This window comes from Sceloporus undulatus, chromosome 8 (genome assembly GCF_019175285.1).
Source record: "Sceloporus undulatus isolate JIND9_A2432 ecotype Alabama chromosome 8, SceUnd_v1.1, whole genome shotgun sequence".
Classification (NCBI taxonomy): Eukaryota; Metazoa; Chordata; class Lepidosauria; order Squamata; family Phrynosomatidae; genus Sceloporus; species Sceloporus undulatus.
Genome location: NC_056529.1, coordinates 9786509 through 9811391, shown reverse-complemented (window position 1 = coordinate 9811391; position 24883 = coordinate 9786509). Strand labels below are relative to the sequence as shown.

General features: G+C 38.8%; 1 protein-coding gene across 5 annotated transcripts in view; it reads left to right on the top strand.

Annotated features, from left to right (window-relative positions):
• Positions 1-24883, top strand: part of TDRD12 (tudor domain containing 12) — a 35006-nt gene that overhangs the window by 5658 nt on the left and 4465 nt on the right. For 3 of the 5 annotated variants that reach the window (XM_042437463.1, XM_042437464.1, XM_042437466.1), the window contains 20 exons: positions 1504-1699; positions 2830-2888; positions 4286-4356; positions 4963-5034; positions 6690-6750; positions 8330-8434; positions 9757-9939; positions 10267-10423; positions 12610-12737; positions 13259-13450; positions 13953-14081; positions 15579-15696; positions 16615-16754; positions 16940-17160; positions 17953-18052; positions 19122-19309; positions 19794-20004; positions 21624-21716; positions 22549-22718; positions 23610-23779. In XM_042437463.1, coding sequence (XP_042293397.1) covers positions 1504-1699; positions 2830-2888; positions 4286-4356; positions 4963-5034; positions 6690-6750; positions 8330-8434; positions 9757-9939; positions 10267-10423; positions 12610-12737; positions 13259-13450; positions 13953-14081; positions 15579-15696; positions 16615-16754; positions 16940-17160; positions 17953-18052; positions 19122-19309; positions 19794-20004; positions 21624-21716; positions 22549-22718; positions 23610-23779 — 2764 coding nt within the window. Of the gene's footprint in view, positions 1-1503; positions 1700-2829; positions 2889-4285; positions 4357-4962; positions 5035-6689; positions 6751-8329; positions 8435-9756; positions 9940-10266; positions 10424-12609; positions 12738-13258; positions 13451-13952; positions 14082-15578; positions 15697-16614; positions 16755-16939; positions 17161-17952; positions 18053-19121; positions 19310-19793; positions 20005-21623; positions 21717-22548; positions 22719-23609; positions 23780-24883 lie in introns of those variants that run through there. The other 2 variants (XM_042437468.1, XM_042437465.1) reach the window with 2 other exon arrangements.

Sequence of the window (24883 nt, the reverse complement as noted above, 5' to 3'; positions counted from 1 at the left end):
AGAGTTAAGGTAAAGGTCAGCTCCCCACATTAAAAAACAGCAACAACGAGTAGATCCAGTAGAGCTGTAAATAGGAGATACAGAACGGATCAGGGGTTCTTACTTCATGGGAGCAGACATGCAAAGGCAAGTAGAAAAACAAAGCTGGCTGATGTAGATGCATTGTTTAGAATTAGGGAAATGATACCCTTGCAAAGAGGAACTGTGCATAATGCAAGTAATACTTTTTCTTGATAATAATGAATTGAGATTTAAGTTTATAACTCCTAACTATCCCTATTTATACCTTGGCAGAGAGCCACCATGCTGTATAGCTTGTGTGCTGGAGAAGTTTCTTTGGGCTTAAACACAAATAACTGTTTGCTCTTAAGATAAGAGTAAATACTGCAGGGAACTGCCTTGCCCAGTGGCCCCTGTTAACAGAACTAATGTTGTAAATCCTGAATAATTGGTACATCCATGTCTCAGTGGAGCTTGGGAAATTTTCTTTTTGGAGCTAGAGTTACAACTCCCACAGTTGTACAGCCACACAGCCAATGGCTAGGAATTTAGAGAGTTGTAGCCCACAAAAGTAACTTTTCCAAGCTGTGTCTCTAACTTGGGCCCAAAACGCTGCAGAAATAATCCAGTTTGAGACTGCTTTAATTGCCCTGGCTCATTGTTTCAAACTGGATTATTTCTGTAGTCTGTTTTGCTAGGCAATTCTGGGAACTGTAGGCTCGTGAGACATTTTATTTTCTCTGTCAAAGAGCTCTGGTGCCACAATAACCTACAGTTCCCAGGATTCCCTAACACTGAGCCAGGGCAGTTAAAGCAGGCTCAAACTGGATGATTTCTCCAGTGTGTTTTGGACCATAGTTAACTGAAAGCAGAACTGTTTTCCCCAGACAGCCACTTTTGTTGAATCATTCATTAGAATCCAGTTTTCTTTAGTGCTTTTGCTTTCAAGCTGTGTTTCATTTCTTCAATTAGTGCTAATCTTGCTGTGTAACATTGGTGATCCAAATATTGCAAGTGCACACCTTATAGTTGCATCAGCAGTCTGCTGTTCATATCCTTCCATGACTGGTTTATCTCAAGAAACATGGGAAACATCAATATGTTTTCTATACTCTTCCAGTAGGCTTGCAGCATATGTGCACATGTGCAATCCCCTAAAAGTGAAAAGAAGCTGCTTAAAATGTCTGTGCTTTGACCACTGTGATAATCTAGAATTGCAGCTAAAGGCCCATTAGAAATACCACAAGGAAGCTATTTCAAACTGTTGTTTCTTTCAGAGTTCATGTATAGAGCAGCAGCTAGAGAGTTTTTGTTATGGTGTGCTTTCATAATGCTTGTAGTCAGTATTCTTCAGCATATGGGAGATCATTTATAGTGCTGCTGCAGCCTCATTATTTCAAGTTGATTTCATGTTTTATTGGTCTTCTGCACTATATTGTTACATGTTTCATTTCTCTTATTTATGCTAACTTTTCAAATCTGTGAAATTTGTTTACTTTATAGGTGTGTGTGAATGATGATCTTATTGCTAAGAACTTTGCTTGTTATGGGACAAATGAGAGAACATTTCGTATTATAAATGACCAAACTCCCAAAATGTTAAATCACAAGTCTCTCTCAGCCACAGAGAACATCAGTCCTGCCAGTATTCTATGGCCAAAGTTGCTGAATGTTGAAGAATCCAAGGCTCTTGAAGTGTGTGAGTATGGCAAATCTGTTCCTGAAATAAAATTATAGCTTGTGCGGAATAGTAAACAATGGAAGTGGATACTTAGCTGTTGCTCAGTTTGTTGTGTTGCAATCCTAGTATGTAAACAAGCACAACATTGTGCATGAAGCATGACATCATACCCATCAGCAGAGTCATGACAGCATGTCAATCAGGACAGAATCATGGCAGAATTAACCCAATCCTGACATAACTTCACATAGAATCATACAATCACAGAGCTGGAAGAGATCACGAAGGCCGTCCAGTGCAACCTCCTGCCATCCTGGAATATACAAAGCACTGCTGCCAATCACCCTCTGTCCAAAGAAAGAGACTCCACCACTCTCTGAGGCAGTATGTTCTTCTGTCGAAGAGCTCTTGCCGTCAAGATATTCTTCCTAATGTTTACATAGAAACTCATTTCCTGTAGCTTGAATCCATTACTCCATGGTTTTGTCTCTGGAACTGCAGAAAACAAGCTTGCTTCATCCTCAATGAGACAGCCCTTCAAATATTTAAACAGGGCTATCATGTCACCCCTTAACCTACTCTTTTCCAGACTAAACATACCCAGTTCCCTAAGCTGCTCCTCATATGGCATGATTTCCAAATCTAGGACTGACTAGGCACAAAGTTTCTTCTTTCGGAAAAACAGTGTTGCCAACATGGGTGATGCTGAAAAACATTGAAGTAATGCCATTAAATTCAGGTCCTGTTCTTTTTCCAGAATCATCCTTTGAGGAGTATCTTCTAATTTTTGTGTTCTTCCTCCATTGTCTGCAGCATGAACTGATATGATAGGTGTTTCTGCTGTTCAAAACAAAAGCATCAAATATAGCTTTTGAGGGTTCCTGAAATAAATTTTTATCACTTGTGATTTATGAATTTTAATCAGTAGTTGCATTTGGACATGGACATTAAATATGGACATTTCTATGGAATTTTAAGAATAATTACATCTTTAAAAATAATTACATCTTTTACAAATAATTACAGTACATCCTGCATGAGGAATAATATGTAGAGGTCAATGTCTTGTTTATTGTTACTTGAGATCATAAATATGTTGTGTGTAAGAAATTTTACTGAAACCTCCTACAATTGTGTATTTCCTTTAGCTCATCCTGCTGAGAAAGCAACAAGCAACATTCTACCAGAAACTGCCTCATATAGTAAAGTAAGTGAATCTTGGAGTATTGAACATAACTTTCTTCTCATCTTAGCTGAAACTTAAATATTGTCAGATGTTTACAATATCAGTGGCCTGCCTCAAATGAACAGAAATCATTAATCATTTAGGTCTGAACCCAGTTGCAAGTACCACTGACAGTAGCCTGTTGAATAAATGGCAAAAAAGATGATAAACAATTCAAATTGTTTTTATTTTATCATTTTGCTGTAGTTACACAAGCACAGCAAAGATAAAAATACAAGAAAACTCTGGCATGCTAAGGCACAGAGTTAGCCTGCTTTGGGGATAGCAGGAGAAGAGGAGACTCAAGCGTTATCTTGTCACTTGACTGCTGTAATACCTGAATTGAAGTGAAGAAGGTTTTCACCCTACAATACCCATATTATAATAGTGAGATTGGGAGCTCATTGATAGGTTTTGCCCATCAGATGTACGCTACATTAACAGGGTGGCAGCAGGCGGGACATAACAACATATGATACGTACCAGCCAAATATACTGCTTTTTAGCCTCGTAGTATAGTCCTAAAACTGTTACCTTACATGTCCTTGGGAATACCGGGGGGGGGGGGGGGGGCCCTGTTCAAGAAAATGGGCCTTATGATTTCCCCTTCTTACCCCTCTTTTTTTATCATGTTCCTTTTTAAAAATAGAAGTGGGATATCGATTCCCACACAATAGTACTTGTCTATTTTTCAAATACATTTTCATGATTGGTGCATGCACATATTAATTACTGTAAAATTCAGCTCATCTTAAAAACGTGTGCAGAATTATCATGACTGTGTGTATAGTTGTTTTTGCATCAGTTTTAATGATGGTGAATATTCTCAGTGTATGTGCCTTGAAGTCGCCTGTTGACTTATGGCAACTCTATGAATTTCATATAGTTTTCATAAGCAAAGAATACTCAAAGGTTGTTTTGCTAGTTCATTTTTCTGAAATATAGCCGACAGTACCTAGTATTCTTTGGCTTTCTCCCATCTAAGTAGTAACAAGGCTGATCCTCCTTAGTGTCCAAGATCAGAAAGTTGCTAGTACCTTTAGGAGTTTTAGGTTGTACAATTGTGGGTTGTTGTTTTTTAGCAATTCAAAACAACTTCACAGCTTGTCCTTGGTGAACAAAATGACTGAGAGTTGCTGCTGATACCACAAAAGAGGAATTAAGTAACAACCCAGTACAATCCTTTTGATTGTGTTGGCAAGGTAAAAAAAATAGCATCAGTGCTAGATGGTCTGTCTTATACTGTATTTGATAGTGGTACAAAGTTCGTCTTTTTCTGACCAGTTTCAGAAATGAAGTAGCTTCATCTAGAATCATAAATATTGCCTGCTTCCTAAATCAAGAGTAAAGCTTTGGGATATTTTTGTTTACTCTCTTAGGGTGCTGTGATGGCTATTCCTCCCTTCAAACAAGGTATAACAGTTTCTGTAACAGATCTGCCAACAGACAGGTATATCTTTTCTTCCTATGTTCTTAAATAGGCAAATGTTTGAACCTAGTTTGTTAAACTAAAGCCATGATTACAAAATTATTGATTGGTCCAAGTCACCCTGTCATTACACATCCTACTCAGGTCTTGCAAACTGAGGGCTCTGGCTTCTATGATTTGAGTCTATCTACCTGCATTGGGGTCTTCCTCTTTTCCTACTGCCTTCTTCTTTGCAAAGTATTAGTATCTTTTCTAATGGATCATGTCTTCTCATGATATGTCAAAAATAGGACAGTCTTAGTTTAGTCATTTTGGCTTCTACCAACAATTCCAACTTGATTTGTATTAGAACCCATTTATTGGTCTTATTAGCAGTCCATAGAATGTGGTTCTCCAGCACCACATTCAAATGAGTTGATTTTTTCCCCTTTCATCTTTCTTCACTTGTCCAGCTGACAGAACCATGCATAGAAACTGGAAATACTGTGACACTGGGGAACAAGCAGGGGTTTAAAATAAATTAAAGAAAACAGCCATCATGTACAGCATTTTACATGCAGTCATTGTATATTTGCCACTATTTTCTTTTGACTAAGGTTTTGTTAAATTATGTGTGTTTCATTCTAGCACCACATGTGAGAAAACTACTTGTATAAAGGAGAGGAAAGAAAATCTTCATGAAGAAAACATTACTATGAAGTAAGTTTTCCTTTACCTCTGGGCTGTATCACAACAGCCTGTGATCCCACCACAGTAGCGCCAATTTAAGAATGGAAGCATACCAGTTTGGCATCATTTCTTATCACAATTTTCTCCATGATAGTGCTTTGGTGATCCATGATTGTGTGACTTGTTCTCCACACTGCCAAGCACTACCTTCAGGAGGGCAGGGTAACGAGCGATGGAGACTGCCAACCACCTCCCAAGGCCATGTGCTGTGTGAATATGTATAGACAAGAAGCTTCAGGATGGTGTTGGCAGCTGTGATTGGTGCTCCCCTCCCAAAGTGCAAGGCTGGTGTGTTCACATCTGCACAACAGGCCTGTGTTTTGTGGCGGGAGGGGAGACAACAACAAGTGTTCATGTATGCCAATTACCTCCTGAAGCCGGCTGCTGTTTGAATGTGCACTCAACAAACAGTTTCAGGAAGGTGTTGCTGGTGCCATCGATCAGCAGGGAGAGGAGTGGAATCACATCCACTCACACCGCATGACTTGCAGAGAAGCAGAACTGCAGCAGAAGCAACCTATCACACAGAGGCAGTAATGGAATACCAGTGACATAGGCTTGTAAAACAGGAGTTTTTCATGTGGGTGTAGTGGAAGAGCCAGAAGAAGGTGAGCTTGGGTCTGTGGAGTTAAATCTCTCCAGTCCCAGATAATCTTTTGGGAGATTTTGTTGCAGCAAGGGTAAGGGTCAGTTGGGCTAAGGCTGTTCATTTTTTTTTTAGCCAAGTGGAAGCTTGATTGTGTGAGCAATAGTGTCTGATGTTATATTGTAGTTTGGAAACCTTTTGTCCATTGGGTCAAGGTTGATTGGTTTGTGTAAGCTGAGTGGAGGTGTGATTGTGTGCTTGTTAGCACTCTGTTGTTCTGTTGGGTATAGCCCCAGGTCTCTTTCCTAAGCACCTGTTCCCAGGGAGGAGGGGCTTTTGCTCAGAGGAAGTAAGTTGAGACTTGGATGGGGGAAGAATTAGCAGCCAGTAGCTTTTCTATATCACTGCAGTCTCAGTCTCTGGAGATTGGCCATGGAGCTTGGCGGGCAGGCTTGGAAAATGGGTATTTATCAAGGGAGTTTGAGGGGGATACTCAAGCGTCCTGTTTTGGTGCCTACCAAAGTCTACTGAGCATGAATAATGAGGGAGCTGCTGTAGTCACTTGTAACAGCTGTGATATGTTTCTGTTCTTGCCAGTGGATGTGGGTAACCTCATCTGCATGAAGGGCAAGTTGGTAGCCCTGTTGGAAGAGAAGGTCCAGCAACTGGAGACTCCAGTATGTACATTTCAGCATATTAGGGAGCAAGAGTTTTTTGTGGACAGAATGGAACCTGGGTGGGGAAGTTCACATACACAGAGTTCATATACACAGAAAGTAGACAGTTGGAGGAATGGGAACTAAGAAAACCAGCATACTTGCAGTTAACTGATTTGAAACTCCCTGATAGAAAGTCAGATGCTTTAGAAACTGAAGACTGTAGAATGTCAGATGCTTGATTTAGCAATTGAACAAAAATGATCGAGGCTTAGCTTACTGCTGTCCTACATTCCAAATGATTTTCTGTGCAGGTGACTTTGCAAAAATTCAACCTTTATAGCAGCTTTATATTTGAAAAACCTCTTCTTTTATGTTTTCAGGCTTCTTCAGTTTTTAAACCCTGAGCCTTTGAAATCTAAGAATAGACAAGATGAGGAAGAGGTACTGTATCGCTGCCTTGAGTCCCTATATTGGGAGAAAGGAAGGATATAAGAAAATAATAACAACAATAACAATAATAATAATATTCCAAGAAATGAACTGCTTCATAGATTTTTAAATAAAACCACATTTTAATATTGTTACCTTGGTATTAATATGCAGCCAGATGTTCTAAAATATTTTGTCTTGTCTAAATAGTTTCTGAATTGATAAACGTTTTACCTAAGATAAAATTATGGCTAAATTTTACAAAATCTTGCTTGATTCCAGATCTATTAACTAATCAGGTCTTTTTTTTATAGTATAGGAAGGCTGAATTTATGAAACAATATGAGCTTGCATTAGCATTTGTTACCTGAAAGTTGAATCAGTTCAGCTTCTTCTTCGTAGTCTCTATGACTCACACAATTGGGTTAGCTTGCACCTCCAAAATGTATCTTTTGCAACCATCTAGAGTATTACATAAGTGTTTTGGGGGTAGCCCTATCCACCTCCAGCACTCTTCTACATGGTGCTCCCAGCCAAAGCCACCAGTTTTTGCAGCATCAGTAGAAACCATTCTTCAAATAGACCTTTGGTTTTGTCAGTAATATTAAAAACAGTAATCATCATCATCATCATCAAAATAATACTGTTAAAAGTGGAAGAAGTTTCAAGGTTTCTTGAACCCTCTTCATATTTCTTCTTCAGAAATCAATGCCAATTAGGATTTTCTGCTTGTGTTGTCTTCCAAGGGATTGTCTTTGTTATTGACTCAGTGTTACCTCACTGCAATATCTGCAACTTTCCAGCTGCTTGGGAAGTCTTCCTGCTTCCTTGATCCTCTTGTGAAGAGGTTCTTGGGGGGGCTACAAGAACCTCCATCCTCTGATTTAGGGCCCGATACCAAAGTCATGTGTGAGTCATAGAGACCATAAAGAAGAAGGACAGGTTGCATGCCTATAACTGTAGTTCTATGATTCTAATCTGTGAATTCACACAGTCCTGCCCATCCTCCCTTCATCATGTCATGCTGCATCAGAATCCATGGAACTGACAGTTTTGATGAGAAGACCCTTATATAGGGGTACTAGAGGTGAGTGGGACAGCTGCCAAAACACTTATGTAATGCTCTAGAATGTTTTAAAAGATGCATTGTGCAGGTGCAGGATAACCCATTTTTGATAGATCCATGCATCTGAGAAAGTAGGCTCAAGTCTACAAAACCTTATGTTACCAGCTTCTCTCTTTCAATTAGTCTCAGAGATGCTACAAGATCCCTTTGCATACTGATTTTCCAGTCTAATACGGCTATGTCTTTGAATTCTACCATTTGTGTGAGTTCACAGATGACCACTCAAAGAACTGCAGTTAAGGTACGCAACCTGCCCATTTTCTATAACCTTATCTTTCCGAGTCTTAATACTGTGTTCATGAAATACATGAAATTTCTCTTTCATGATATCTTAAACTGCACAGGTTGGTTGTATGTTTCTTAAAGGAGAAAAAAAGCTGACAAAACATTTTCCATGTAATAGAATATTAAATGACAGCCTTTGTGTGTATCATATATAACAGTACTCTGATATTTCACTTTTAGGAGCATCAACTGAATATTAATACACACATTCCGGTTGTTCTTAGTAATAAAATTGAACCATGCTCATCTCTTGAAAATGCACCACTGTTTCCTGCTCTAAAAAAGGTAATAGTCATCATATTATATAAAAAAGAGGGGGTCTTATCTCTGATATAAATTCTTAAATACTGACAACTGCAACTTTTTCAAGTCAGGACATAGTACCAGTGACACTTGTTCTTCTGGAATACAGGCATATCTCAGTTGACAAAGCCTTTGACAAGGAAGCTTCTTTTTATAAAGTCTGTTTAATAGCCAGCCCACTCCCCTCTTTTCTTGTCTTCTGTTTAATTGTTGTGTTTTGTTTTGTTTTTTTGTGGCTGGGTATGTTTAGCCTGGAGAAGAGATGGTTAAGACATGATATGATAGCCCTGTTTAAATATTTGAAGGACTATCATATTGAGGAGGGAGCAAGCTTGTTTTCTTACCTTCTGTTCCATGCCAGCCTGAGGTCCTGATCTGGCTCAGAGTAATAGTTAATCTTTTTCCAGACTAGGTCCTTCTTCCTCCAGTGTTCCTTTCCCTTCAGGTTTCATGAATGTGGTCAGAGAAAAGTGGTCCAAACTAGCCACGGTGCATCCAGACTCTATAGCAGCTAAATTTTATAACTTACCCAATTTATAACTGCCTCTAAATTGCAAGTGAAACTGAAGCTGTCTTCTACGTGGAAGATGTTGACACTAACAACTTCCATGGGACCGGCTGCTTCAGTATTGGCCATGGAATGCTCTGTTTTGGTACCCATGACACACCACTACTACAAGGGGCTGTATGGCAACAGCATGCGTCTGCGCAGAGAACTCCATGGAAACATCCCAGAGCTGAGTAACTTGGCAGAAATAACCTGCACCCACCAACTACTCCAGCGTGCATGCCCCAGCTTGCCAAGCTACTGTTTCCTCAGTTTCGAAGTCCATTGTAGACGAGGGACCTGAGAAGAGGAGAGGTAGGACAGGTTGCGTGAGGACAAAGATGAGCACTCAAAGAACCACAGTTGCAGGCAAACAACCTGTTCATTTATAACACAGTTGTAAATAATTCCTGACATAATTCTAGGATCACAGTTGATGCTACTCCCCCCCCCAATAATGTTTTATTTTTCATATACAGAATTTTGAAGTGTCTACCCTGTCTGACATACACATCTCCCTGAGAGGACTACACTGTGATCCAGTAAATCTTATACACATCAAATAGGAACAGTGTATACAAAAGAGGGTTTTGGGGAGTTTCAGTAGCAGGCCACTTACATTTCTGAATAGTCAAACACTTTGTTAACAGAAAAACTCAGCCTGTATACATATTGTAGCTTGATTTTATCACAACTGAACCCTTGATTATCTTATATGCACAGATATATCAAACATATATGCCTTTGTTTCTGACAGGATCTTCTGAGGAACCATTTTGTAGGTCCCAGTCATGTGCAGTCGTATTCCTGGCCAGCAATAGCTCGTGGTTGTGATTCAGTAGTCATCTGTCCTGAAAATGACCCACTTATTTATCTGCTGCCAATTATTACATTTCTGCAGTCAAAAGGTTGCTACCTATCTTTACCAGCCAGGAATGGTGTAAGTGTAATATTAAGTGTATGCTCAGAGGGTTCCTTAATTTCTCTAACAAAATGTGAGATTGTTTAAGCAAATATGTATGACTCTCTTTCTGTGATTACTTTTGGGGAAGTGGGTTGTGTGCCTTATTGTGCATGGCCTCTGAAAGAGAAGAACATGTGGATTATGTCATTTGTCTGAAGACATTATGCAATTGTTTTCTCTATAGGTGTTTAAGAATCTTGGATGGTGCGTATTGGTCTAAACAGTAGATTATTTATAATGATTTACAGTAAAAGCTCAAGTCTTAGCTAATGTTATTGTAATGTGTTTTATGTACGCATATAGCCAATAGCATTAATCATATGTCCTGGACAAAGGAAAGCAGAACTAGTTTTTGAGCTTCTGCAGAAATACAGTCATTGCTCCAGGCCTCTTCATCCAATATTGCTGTTACTGGGAATGAACAAAGAAGAAATCAAGAGTATGAAAATTCCTAGAGTATGTAAGTAAAACATGACATTTGTTACACTGAAAATAAGAATAAATTAATGAATAACCACATCTGGACTATAGGACTGTAACATTATATAAAATGTAGTAACAGTATGCTATTATTGTAACCAAATATTTCTTATAGAATTTCACTGCTACAGATGGAAAATATTGGTAGTGTAAGGAACGCTTTAGTTTTGCAAAAAAGGGTAAACATTATTCTAACTTCAGTAGCGTATTGTGTTGCTTCTACTATATATTATTCCTTTGTACCATATAAACTTATATTAAGAGGCTGTACAGATCAGGGCAGAGTGGGGGTGTGGTATCCACTCGACATGTTCCCCGACGCTTCCCTGATGCCGCTGTCATGCTATGCACTCAACTGCATGGCAGGCGGCATCACAGCACTCCTTTGCTGCTGCATCCAGATGGTGCAGTGTCAAAAGAGCGCCAGAAAGTGCTGCCTGGGTGGCAAAGGTGCCTTTTACTCAGCGTGAAAAGGAGTGGTATTTTGCTATTCCTTTTAGCATCAGGGAAAGGCCAGATCAGGGCCGCAGCGTGTAGTTGCTGCAGTCCTGATCCAGCGCTGAAAAGGGTGGCAGCAGTCCGCTCGAAAGGGGTGGTCTGTTTCGCTCCTAAGTCACCCTTATTTGTGTTTGGTATTTTTTCTTGCTTTGGACAACAGGTGTTTATTGTTTGTTCCCATGCTCTTTTATGCATTTCTTTTCATCATGGGAATGGATAGGGGTTGTGTGGGAGTGGGTGAGGTGGTCCTTTGTTTTAATATCCTGTCCCCCTCTTTCTCCTGTCATGGCATGACAGCAATAGTAATTTATCACCACCAGATGGAGCATCACATTGCCAGCAAATGCACAAATGTTATGCAGAGTATGAGTTATTCTCCTTGGCTGGATACTGGGATGTGATTCCATGGATGACAAAGACTGCAACCTCCTCTCAGTGTTTTCTGTTTAAGATTTGCTCCTTGTTGCAAGGACCAAATGCAACCTTAATTTATTTACATAGCACATTCATGAACCTTATCACCCTTTGTATAGAAACAAGAAAGGATTGGCCAAAAACCTGTGGCTGATATATGTGGGCATAACCTGGGTTTATGTGCATGTATGTCATTTTGTGGCGGGGGAAAGAGGAAGTATTCACTACTTCTTTTGTACCAGCTCCACAAAGAAAGGGTTACATCCAATCAGGTAGGACACATCCCATGGCAGCAGAGTGGGCAGAGGTAGTTTTGCAAATGTATTGATTCCCACACAACCATGTGGGGAAAAGCAGCACACATTCACAGTATTGTAAAAAATATGACTGTAGTTTTTTGTGGGGGGGTTTTGGGCTATGTGGCCATGTTCTAGAAGAGTTTATTCCTGACGTTTCGTTGGCATCTGTGGCTGGCATCTTCAGAGAATGCTGGCAGGGAAGTGTCTGAAGATGACAGCCACAGATGCTGGCAAAACATCAGGAATAACCTCTTCCAGAACACGGCTTTTTGCAGCTCCTTTTTTTGGGTGACTTCAAGGCAGATTTGGGCCACGGCATATGGTTGCTGCAGGCCCAATCCATCTTCGGAAAGGATTCAAGCTTTCTTCAAACTGCCCCTTCCACCCGTCTATTTCGGCTCTTAGTCTCTGAGATACTAACACCTTTGCTTTCTGTTGGTACACAAACTTCATTTCATGTACAAAATTAGTAAAAATGTTGTATATAAAATTATTGTCAGGCTATGTTATAAGGTGTATACAAAACATAAATAAATTCCGTGTTTACACTTGGGTCCTATCTCCAGGATATATCATGTATATGCAAATATTCTAAAATCCTTGGGGATCAGGGAGGAAGGAACATCAGGAAGATTCAACATACATGGGCAAATACTGACATCTGTTAATATGAAGACAACATTATTATTTTAGCATCTTTGTAGCTGTACAGGCTTTTGTTTTAGCTGATAATGGTTTTAATAGACACTGTGAATACAGTTTATTTCTAGGTGACAAAACCAGGAACTTTTTCATAATCCAGATAATAGTTTTTTTGTTTTGTTTTTCTTAGGTTTTGTACAGCCCTTGAAGAACTATTCACCACAGGTGTATTGGGGCTGAATAGTAACTTTAGTTAGATCACATGGGTAAATTGTTAATTCAAAATTGTAGTAACTATTTTCTAATTTTATAGGTGAAGTAATTGTAACAACTCCACATAGCCTTTTGCGATTGCTTGAATACGATAGCTTACTGTTCCTTAGGCTGTGTCATCTTGTGTTTGATGAAGCTGATGTACTGTTCTCTGAAGCCAGCCATCAAGTAAGTGTGGATTTTGTTCATGATAGAAAAGTGGTTTTATGTGCAGTCTTCTAATGACCATATAACAATGTTTGGACTAGGCTAAGCTTTCACACACCTAGCCAAAAGTCAGCTGCATTTTATACCACTTGTTCCAGATATAGAAAGGTTAGATAAAATTCAGCTCTTGAAACATTGGACTGCCAGTCCCATTATTCCTCACTGTGGGCTCTACTAGTTAGAGCTGATGAAAATATCCTTCTCTCCCAACAACAGCAATCTTTCAAGGGCTACATCTTATCCACCCCTGAAATATGTGTTGTTACAACTTGATTCCCTTTCTGTGTAATTGAGTGCATATCAATAAGTAAGAGGGAAAAAGAGCAAGTGTTGAGCTGGGAAATGGTAATGTTGCTGCATGAACCACAGATCTAACTCATGTTAAAAAGCAATTAGTCAAAGATGTTGCCCTGTTTTCCATTCATATCTGTGCAACTGGACAAGTGGAAAGTAATGATAATGGTTAATTCCTGTCTTGATAGGTATTTAATATATTAGAATATTACAAAACAAATTTGAATGTTGAAGGGAAGGAGTTTGTGCCGCAACAAATTGTTGCTGTTGGAAGCCGCTGGATCAAAGATATAGAATATTTAATTAAAGAGTTCATGAATGATCCATATATTGTGATCACATCCTTGGAAGAAGCTGCAATATATGGGAAACTACAGCAGGTAAAGTAACGTGGCTTTTTAAATAATTCATAACTGTTTAATATAATTTTATTAATTTGTGGATGCAAAGAATGTGCAGCCATCTCCATCTTGCAAAGAGCAATTTTAATGGATCTTTTGGTGTTTGCACATCTTTTAAAAGATCAGTGTAGACAGTAATACAACTAAAGGCCACTTTTTTATCCTATCCCGGTCTCCCATCATCTTGTCTGTCATTTTTCAAATTTTTCTCAGCTGTGACTGTGATGAAGGTTGCTTTCCCTTTATAGAGGGACACGTAGTAATGCAAATTAGTTGTATTTTCTCCCCTTTTTGCTTGTCTTTGTGTGAAATTAGAAGTAAAACCCATGCAGAGAGAATGACCTCCTACCACTATAGAAAAAATCATAAACTAATATATATATTTATTTCCTAATGTAAGAGGCAAAAATGAAAGCTGGCTTTCTAGGATAAGACTTATTTAAGACAAGATCTGACTATTTTGAACTACTTATGCTTCTAGGTCGTACTGGTTTGCCTTGAATGTAACCGAATCTCAACTTTACTTCAAACAATGGATTTTACTCCTACTAATGCTCAGAAGACATTGATTTTCACAAGTTCTGTAAAAGAAATAGATGCTGTTTACAAGGTATTTTTTTTCTTCTCTGAAAAATACAGACTTTTAAAAGAAAAAAAATCAGAGGTTCTAATAGATGGCCTCTCTTGTGAAAATTGACGGGATTTGTAAGAATTCGTGATTGTTGGGAAAGATATGGTCCCTTGACAGTGAACCAGGAACTATATTTTAAAATTGGGGTGGACAATAAAACTATAAACTGTGTCTTTTCTATGGAAGAAGTCTGCGGTAACCTGTAACCTCCATCCACTGAGAGATGAAAATTTCAGTGTTCTTTTCTTGCTCTACCCCCTCCCCTATTCTCACTTTGTATTTGAATCTGAACATCCATGTTGTTAAAGCAGAAAACACTCAAATTGACATCACTGGAGCCCTGGAAAAAGCCCCTCACAAGCAACAGTGGGGAACCTATTTCAATCTGAGGACCAAATTTAGTTTTAGCATTTTCAGTGGCTGCATTACAGTGATGGATGGCACTGAAAACAAAAGGGTAGGAGGAAAACTATCCATGTATTTTAGCCTATATCTGTTGCTGGTTAACCCTTGGGAGAGGTATTTCAGCTTTTTAGAAAGAAAAGAATGTATACAAAATCTGGGAAACCACCAAATAATGGTGTCATGGAGATGGGACTAGAACCGTCTGGGCAACCCCAGAGAGCTGAACTGAGACCAAAGAAGGGCCACACTTACCTCCAGGACCTCAGTTTCTTTACTCCTGCTTTAGAGTGCCAGGATATTCCCCTTTCAGGTAGTATTGGATGAGGTTGGAGGGTTTGGGTGTTTTTTGTGTGTTTTTTTAGCACAGTGGAAAAATTGGCAGCAACCTAGATACACAGCTCACATTAGAGAAAGTTTTCTTATGCATGGATTTTTTATACATGGATTCAAGCATCCACGGTTTGAAAATGTTAAAAAAAGTATAAATTTCAAATATCAAACTTTGATTTTCCATTTCTATACGGGACACCATTTTGCTATTTCATTATATTTAATGGCAATTGAGCATCCACAGATTTTGTTATCCATGGGGGATCTTGGAACCAAACCCCAGCCTATAACAAGGGTTCACTGTACAGGGTTTCTGTGTCTCTTACAGAGTGCAACCTTGGGAATTGAAGTGCAAGATGAGCAACTGGGGTGGTACTGTTGAAACGCAATAGGAGAAACCAAAAGCAGTACAAAAAAATTATGGGTGGGACAAGGACAAAGATTTTACTACTGCTGATAGATCTGTGTATAGAAGTGATATGTATTCGATATGAACTCTTATCATATGTTAGCTGGCTATACAAATGAATACCTGCATTCATAAATGAGAACATTAATTTAAAAATATATTGAATAATTATGTTGGATATTTGAGAAACCAATGAACAAGCTTTTAATCCTGAAGATAGTAACAATATATTGATTTAAAAACAACAACATTGTCTGCTCCAGCATTCTTAAGTAATTGTAATTCCTCTGTAATTCACATTGCTCAAAATAATTCTTAATCTTTGTAATCAGGCAGTAGAGAGCACTTCAGTATTTTGCTTGAAAATACATCCAGAAACTGGATTTCATGTCACTCATGTTGTAGAGCAGTGGAACAAAAGATTTAGCTCTGGCACACATATTGTATTGGGTAAGTTGAGGGTGTTTGTTCTTAGTGTATTTATTGTATGGTCTTTATCAATATCATAGTGACTTTTAGTTTCCCTGATAAGTGTCTGTCTTTACATAACATTATTTAATTTCAGACTAAAAGCAGCATGGAATCAAGTCTCTTCATTAATGGATGGAATTAAGTGAAGAGAGTGAGAACTTATTGTAGAACAGTTTGTTTGCTATCCTTGCTTTGTTACTCCATTTTATTGTTTTTAATGTTTCCCTCCCATGTAGTATTTCTTATATGAAAGGTAGGTATAACTTGCCACATTAAAGCTGTGAAGTGTTTTGCAGGAGCTTTCCCATAACTGAAGAATCAGAAGATGAAATGGAATCTGTGCTTGTCATGACTGATGTTATAGGATATTTAACAGTTTGTGTAAAATGGGATTTTGTTTGAGTTCTTGAATAAGGGTTATTACATGTGACAGATATGTTACTGTTAATATTCATGTACAGTATCTGTCTAGAAATTTTAGTCAAAAAATTGACCCAAAAAACCTGAGTTGACTTATTCACAGGTCAATGTCAATACTGCACTTTAACACTTATCAAAAAAAGCAACCATTCCCTGGTGAAAGGTAAGAGCGTAAACTGTCCTGGAATCACTGCCCCTCCCCTCTAGTCTCTCATGCATCCTATCTTTAGTATAAGCACAAACACTTATGCCTGCTAAAATTTTGTAAGTTCTTTGGTATTGTTTGCCTTTGCTTTTCTGCTAGAAACTTTGCTTTGTTACATGTCCCAAAGTTTTACCCTCGACTTATCTGTGGGCCATATCAAAATCCATAATTTGGCCCCAAAACCTGCCCTCGACTTATACATGAGGTCAACTTATAGACAAGTATATGCCGTACTTGTTTTTATGTGATACGTTTTCCTATGTTATTTCCAGTTCTAACAGATGAATGCTTGCCAGCCTTAGGAATTACAGATGCAACGTGTGTCATTCATTTCAGTTTTCCTGCATCTCCAAGAATCTTTGGTGCACGCTTATACAGCATGTCTGATCATTTCCAAAACTCAATAGAAAAGGTATCTAATCTCATCTTACTGCATTTAGTCATTTGCTTCTTTCCCTTCTCCTTGCCACTTCTGCTGTCTACACAACTATAATGTAGAATTGTTAGACCCATCCTTTTGTTATAATACTCTGTAAAACCTCATGAGTCAGTTTTGAAAATCAAAAGTAAAATTTCCATTTCCTTCCCCCTATAAAGGTTTCACCTCTAGTAAAAGAGCAATCAAAGGCAAAATCCATCTTACTGTTGACAGAAAATAATTCATGCCACGCCGTTGGAATATTACATTATTTAAAACGCACAGCAGCCGACATTCCACCTGAATTAAGTGATTTTACATCTGGAGTTCTGGAGACTAGAGAAGATAGTAAGACTGGGAAGCCTCTTTGTCACTGCCTAAAATTATATGGGTTTTGCAAGTAAGAAAATTCTGAAGTTCCATTAAATTTAGCTACTTTGTTATGCAATTGTATTAAGTTATAAAATGTTAAGATCATTTGTGAAGTAACAAAAGTAAATGGTATTTGTTGCCTATAGTAACACATTGAAGCACATTTTCTCGTCCTCTATGGAGCCTGCATTTCTGCTAGCATCTGATGTAAGCATGCTCCAGAACCTGCTGGAGAAAATATGGTGATATTTGAAGTGCAAGGCCATAATCTGTGGGTGCTAATAATGTGCATTAATTGAAAAGGGGAGAAAACTCTTGGGTGTTTATTAAAGCACTGGAAATGAATGTTTAGTTTCAGCATATGACTGACATTCTGGGAATCACCATCTGTGCTTCTTCTTTGTGATCTCTGTGATTCATACAAATGGTTACCTGCCCAATGCATCATTTAGAACCTTCTAGAGCTAGGGAATAAATATTTTGACAGTAGCTTCATCTCCACTCAGCCGTGCAACACGCACTATTTCTGCTTAATTCTCCAATTCTTTTTTGTCCACCACAGCACCAGGAACGTTTCTGACCTTGCTTTTCTCGACTTTCTGAATTTCTGACTTGACTTAAAGACCTAATGTACATTTGATTTACCTTTCTTTTCATTTGTCATTTTGGGTTTATTTATTTCCCTTCCGTCATGGGTATCATGGTGGTTGTCAGCTGAAACATTTGATATCTTTTTTCAGTGTGCAAAACTCTGTCATATAATAACTGCTTTAAAATACTTCATTATCCTTGTTTATTCTGTCACTGTATGGCTGTACAGGGATAAAAATCGTTGCCCAGATAGACATCGAATTAGTTTACCAGCAGATTTGCCCAGAAAAGTAACAGATGATGTTCTACCAAAAGCTGGAAATATAACTGTGAGTTAGTGAAGCAATTTAATTTTTGCATCTTAATTGTACTGCACTATATTTCGACAGAGATGTACCTTAGTCATAACAATGAAAGTGCTGGGGCTTAAGAGCTTCTTGTGCTGTAGCTAAATCAGTTAGCCTTTGCCTTTCAGACATAATCTCACCCAGTACAGTAAAAAAAATAAAAAGACAGAGACCTTGTCTGCAAATTTTGTTTGTAGAACTGGGTAGAAAGGAGGAGGTGGGAGGGCTGATTTAAAACATCAAAGCTGGGTGCACAAATGAGAGGAGCCAAATCCCATTGTCCTTTCCTGGCTTTGGGATATCAATATTGACAGTGAGCTGGAGTCACAAATTAGAAGGAAACACTTTTGGAGTTCAAGGAGGTAAGCCGGGTAGAAATCGCCTTTGCTTGCCTTTTGCTCTTTAACCTGCACTCCACTCCTCACCTCCTGCATCTTCTGTGATTACAGGGTATCTGAAGGAAATAGTGGGTTACTTCAGTCACATATAGTTTTGAGCCTAAAAGATTAGCCTCATGTAGGAAGGGGAGTGGATAAAGCATGGGTAGGGACCTATGGGAGATCAGGGTGCCACCCAGGAGATCAGAGGACCACATGCCCATAATACCCTCCATAAAAAAAACAAACCCAGATTCCCACTAGTGGGCATGAGGGACATTTTGCCGTTTTTGTCCTCCTTGGCCAATTTTAGGCACAGGAGAAATCTTCTTCAGCGACAAAATGACTGGAAGTCACTTTCTGTTTACTTCCTGTTTTAGAAAAAGGTCTTTACAACACCTACCATTGCATAGGGATAAACAATGTGGCAAAAATGCCTCCCTCGGAGGGCATATGTGGGCTTCATTTTTTTAAACAAATGATTCCTGGGAGGCCTTGATGACCATAACAATGACCATGGGGGCCATATGTGGTCCATGAAACACACCTTGTCCACCTCAGGGTTAGAGAATATAATGCCAGAAAAAAAGTTGTAATTTTAATAAGCATTAAATCCAATGATATATATTGCCTATTTCCTGCAAACATGCAGTTACTCATTTCTGCCCTTTCAGATACTGCCTCTTTTTATCGTGGATGCCACAAACTACTTTGGCCGCATAGTAGATAAAACAAAGAATCCCTATACTACTCTGGCAGAAGAGATGAGTCAATATTATACAAAAGCTGGCAAATGCAGATCAGTTGATACAGTGGAGGAGCATGCCTTGTATGGATTACATGAGGCGAATTCTTTTCACAGGTTTATTTTGTTCATTTCATTTCATTTGTCTGGTGCCTTTCTCCCAGAATAGAACCCAAGGCAGCTCCAAAAGAAAATCAGTTCAAAAACCTTAATAATAAACATTTTAAAATCCACACATTAACCTGTATAGCAGTATAACAGTAAACACAAGTTAATGCTTAATTTTGAAAGAACTTTGAAACACACATGCATACAAATAAAGATTTCAAAATACGTAGTTTTGGGGGGGATTTTCCAGGTTATGTGGCCATGTTCTGGAAGAGTTTATTTGTGATGTTTTGCCAGCATCTCTGGCTGGCATCTTTAGGGAATTCTAGCATGGAAGTGTCTGAAGATGACAGCCACAGATGGAGGGAACATTATAAGCACACCAGCAACTCTTAGAAATGAAACTTCCGGTCAGGAATCTACACAACTGTCTGTTTGATTTATTTTAGCAATTGAAATTTCCCCATTTCCTTTCTTACCCATTCTCTTACAGGATTCAGGTGTTGGAAGTGTTATCACAAGAAGAAAAAAATATGTTTTATAGAGTGCATATCAAGTATATAGACGAAGGCAGAACGGGTCAAGTTCAACGTTATAAGTTGCTTTACTTACCAGAGCAATTTCAAAGCTTGCCCCCTCAAGCTGTGGAATTCATTGTCTGTAGGGTTAAACCCATTGATAATGAAGTAGACTGGAACCCAAAGGCAAGTTCACTCTTGTTTATCTTCTGGGCCAGTGAGTTGTTTGCAAATCTAATGATTTTTCAAATAATTGTGTTGGATTGTCTTGTGGTAGATGATGATTGAGAGCCAATGTGGTATAGAGGTTTGAGCGTTGGACTAGGACACTAGGAGACCAGGGTTCGAACCCCACCTGAGCCATGGAAACCCACTGGGTGACCTTTGGCAATTCTTTTAATGTGAAAACCTTTTAGTGTGTTTGTTTAAAGGTGTCACTTCCAAATTAGCTTGAGACCCATAGGTGATATTTTTCTTTGGGGGGAGAAAATGACAGTGCATCAAACAATGCATCTTGCTGCTAATTCAAACTAAAATGTTTTTAGTTAACAGCAAAGTATGAAATTCACATTAACAATACCATGGGCCCACCTTATCAGCAGGCTAGTGATCCATAGATCAGATCATCTGTGGATCGATACACACCCCATATTATCCAGTGGTAGCAAGTGCTGACACAGACGTGCACGTGTCACCACCCATTGAATAATATGGGGCTTGAGCGTCCATATTTTTCACCATCCACAGTGGGGTGGGCAGAACTGAACCCCCATGGGTGGGAAGGGCACACTGTATAAAAAAATTGCCTTCTCTGTAACCAAGTCTTTTTTATAATCTGTATAGCAGAGATGGACAAAGAGTGGCCACATGCAGCTGTGAAGTTGTACTTAGTGTCCCTTTACCCCTCCAGACTCCCTGCTATTTTTTCTGGCCAAAAAGGGGGGGAGAGGGTTGCTCTTCATAGAATCATAGAATCCCCTAGGAGCAACAAGATCATCTTTTTGAATAAGTTGCAGAGGGGTGGGCTGCACCATTTAGCATTTTTTCAAAATCCATTTTTTTCAAAACCAGAAGCAAACTTCTGGCTACTTCCAGGGTTTTGTTGTTGCTGGGTTTGTTTTTTGTGGAGGGCTGTAGCTACACACCTGTGGACGGGCATTCTGTTAGGAACATAAGCACACATAAGTGTCTCTTACATGTGCAAATTTACTTTTTTAGGCACTGCAAAGGTTGGTATTCCCTTCCTTTTCTGCAGATTCCCCCCCCCCCAAAATAGACTGAAAATCCACTGAAGCTGCCCTGCATAGCCATTCTGTGCTTTGCAGCAAGTAGACAGAATCAGAGAAGCATCTGATGTAGATGCAAAATGATTTAGCCGGATACAAAATTATGACATCAGCACTGAGATCCACTGATTTCATAATTCAGCTGCCGTAAACCAGAAAAGGTCAGTTGAATTTGCTCCAGGTAGCACACAACAATACAATGAATGCTTCCCCATTCTGCATTCAGCCATGGATAGACCCAGTTTGGAACAAATGGGGGGAGTATCCTATCATTTTGGACATTGATAAAGGATTCCAAGGTCATTGCAAGACAGTCTGATGTAAAGATGAATAATTCCCCCCCCCCAAATGTACATAGAATTGCTACCATATTTGTGACATATTGTTACCATATTCACACAGTTTCTTGCAAATTTGCTGGCTTGGAAACTGGCACTTGTCCATGGAACAGCACTTTTCGTAACATGATTGTAAGATACATCATTCTTCTCTGAGAATTGTTTTTGTGTTTTGGCTTAGGTTACTAGATACATAAATTACAAGATTAGCGGAAAGCCACATGAAGCAAAGATAGTACTTGCTCTGAACAATACAATTTGGGTGGATCCAGTGGTATGTAATGCAACTTTGTTGTTGATTTTTTTCCTTTCAACTCTTTCTCCCAGAAGGATGGCTCAGGATAGCTTATTAAACTTTTCATCTAATTTTCTTATAAATGCCCATGAAGTCTTCCCATCTTCTTCCTTTCATGAGTACTGCACATTTGATGTACAAAATTACTTTTGAAGGTAGAAGGAAATACATGATGAGTTAACTTACTCCATCTTCCTTGTTACACTTGTCCAATAAAATCAGATGCCTATGACTTTGTGTTTCCATCATTAGTTCTCTCTTCCTGTGACATAATGGCTGTAATCCTGTTGGTGAATTACACTAGTACAGTAGTTGCATTTTTCCAGATCCACACAGTAGTGCCAAGGGAAGGCAGATAAAATCTGCTGGCTCGTTGCACAAAGTCATAGCCATCTGATTTTATTGGACAAGTGTAACAAGGAAGATGGAGTAAATTAACAGTTCAGTATCTGACTTTTTTGAGGTAACCATGGGCTTCCCTCTTCTGCCACCTGTATCAACATGCTTAAGGCCAGTATAGATTTTAACCTTAATCTAAAAACCATAATAAAAATTATTCATTGGAATTAGGTTTAATACTGTATTTGGGTTCCAGTTTGGGTAAAGTGTGTTATTACATACATACATACATACATACTGGGAATGCCATGTTAATAAAATTTTCGTTTGTATATTAGCAGTATAACGTATCAAAACAGTTGTATTACTCTGTACTGATTATGTTTGGAACAAAGTAAACGTCTTTTAGTGAGATTAGGGGTGGAATGCATACAAGCCTCCTGGTGTTGTTATTTTGAAACTTCACTTCTAGGTTCGAGTCACCAGGCTTCCAGATCTGAAAACATCTATCAATGAATACAGTATTCGCTCTGAAATCCTAGCTACAGGATTGGGAGTTGATAATCCTGAACACATACATGAACTCCAAAGGTTATTTAGAGATGCTGAAACAGCCTGTGAGAAAAAAGACTCTCCTGCATTGTAAGGAAATATCCTTGAATTCTTCCTTTTTTGAACGAATTAAGTTGTTTTCATTCTGTAAACTTCATAATTGGTAAATATTAGAATGCACTGAAATTAAGAGGTAATTGCTCATCATCATGTTGCAGTCATTCATAATATAAACTTAAAAGACTGAAGTAGTCCAGATTCCATAGCTTTTATGCTGCTAAAAACATAATATCCTTTTTTTCTATTCGAATAGGCTTCAAGATGTGGATTTTCAGAAATAGTGTAGTGACATTTTCCACATGGATTAAACATGCCATGAACATTAGTGGGTCTTTATTTAGGTGCATAAGTAGGAACAAATGACTTCCCTCTTCTGATACCCTTTTTATGGGAATTAAGCTTTCACCATGGTATGGACTATTGCAAGAAACAAGTATTGACTACTTTTATCTGAGAATTTCTTGTTTAATAAATGCAGTTCCCAACTCTGGTTTAGCATTGCATGTTGTCCGTTTAGTTTCAGAGAGGATGGAATCAGTAAACCTTTCCCCTGATTTTCAAGTTGAGTGTACTCCTATCTTTCCATCAGAAAGTGGTGAAAGCATTGAGCTAGTTTTGAATTGTAAAATTATGAACCAAGAGAAGCTAGACATCGTAAAAATGGAAATGGAACACATGAACATAGCAATACTGGGTGTGAGTGTGTTAAAATGGACAAGAATGGGTCACTTAAAATCAGACAGCTACACAGTGTTCTACTCACAGAATGAAAAGACACAAATGCTGGGTGGCTTTTATACTAATAAAAGATTGGCAAAAGCAGTCAGGATTCAGTGCAAAACCAGAGAACACAATGAACAAGATAAAAAAAAATCTAGATTCTTGTGAAGCATACTGTAATATTTTTCCTCCCTTTTTCAGAAACCAGTCTCTGAAGTGTGAAACAAGTGAACAGGCCACATCTTCACCGAGCATCTTAGACCAGGCTACTCACAGTTCAGAGACCACTGAGGAACAAGTCGTGTCCAATGTTCAAGAGGGTGATGCTATTATTGATAGTTGCTCTCAAGTAACTTTGCAAAACCATTCTAGTAAGTATGCTGCCCCGGGGGGGGGGGTTATTTTGAAAGAAAATATATAAATAAAATAAATAAGAACATTAGCCTTACTATGAGATGTTCATTTTCAGTAGAGGATGGGAAACCTCCTACAGCGGGTTGTTCCTCCCATTTGCTCTGATAGACATGAAGTTCAAAGTAACAGCCATCAAGGGAGAGCAACCCACAAACAACTCAGCCATAGAGAACCAAAGCAGGCATAACACAAAAGGAAAGGCGGTGGGGGGGCTACAATCAATAGTTCTGTTCCTCTCCATTCCAGTACCGTGAAAAGTATCTTAGTTCTGGGGATGAGATTTCCCCATCAACTGCTGAAAATGAACATCTTGCAGGTAAGCCAATGGGACATATAAAAGCTCCCAATCATTCGGTAGATAGAACTGAAAACTCCTAAGTAGACACTACCTGCATCAGAGTGCTTCTGCCAAATGAGGCCTCTGCAGAGAAGAAAGCATCCAAGTAGCAGCAGACAGTGAAGAACAAATGCCAGCCCTGCACATTTCTGCTAGGGGAGCATTCATAGCAGATGTAGCAGCATTACAAGTAGAATGAGCAACAACCAAACTAGGCAAAGCAACTCCTGTGACTGAGTAGCATATAGTGATACAGGCCTTAATCCAGCTAGCCAAGATGGAAGGTGATAGCTTCTTGCCCTAGTAGTGGGTTGGAAAGAGTCAAACAGACTGTTGGAGACTCTGAAAGGATGAGTACATCTGCGGTGAATTTTAAGGGCTCTACATATGACCAGAGTATGGCTGAGTACATAAAAAAGGAAGAAGGATGATCTGTGACCTGTGAAAACTGAATATTTAGAATGTATAAACCTGGGTTTCTAATTATTCCTGTTTAAGATTTACTGAGGGCAGTCATTCATGCTTTTCTTCTGTATTTTCTATATTAGAATTTACTTTTTTTCCTGACAAGGTGTAGTCTGTTCGAAGTATTTGGCAGTAACAGCATCACTGCATAATACGAAAGGTTAGAACTGAATGCCATGAATCTGGTTTGGAAAAACAACAAGAGACAAAGCTACCCTGCCTGTTGTTGTTGGGTTGTTGTTTTTTTTTAATTTTTCAC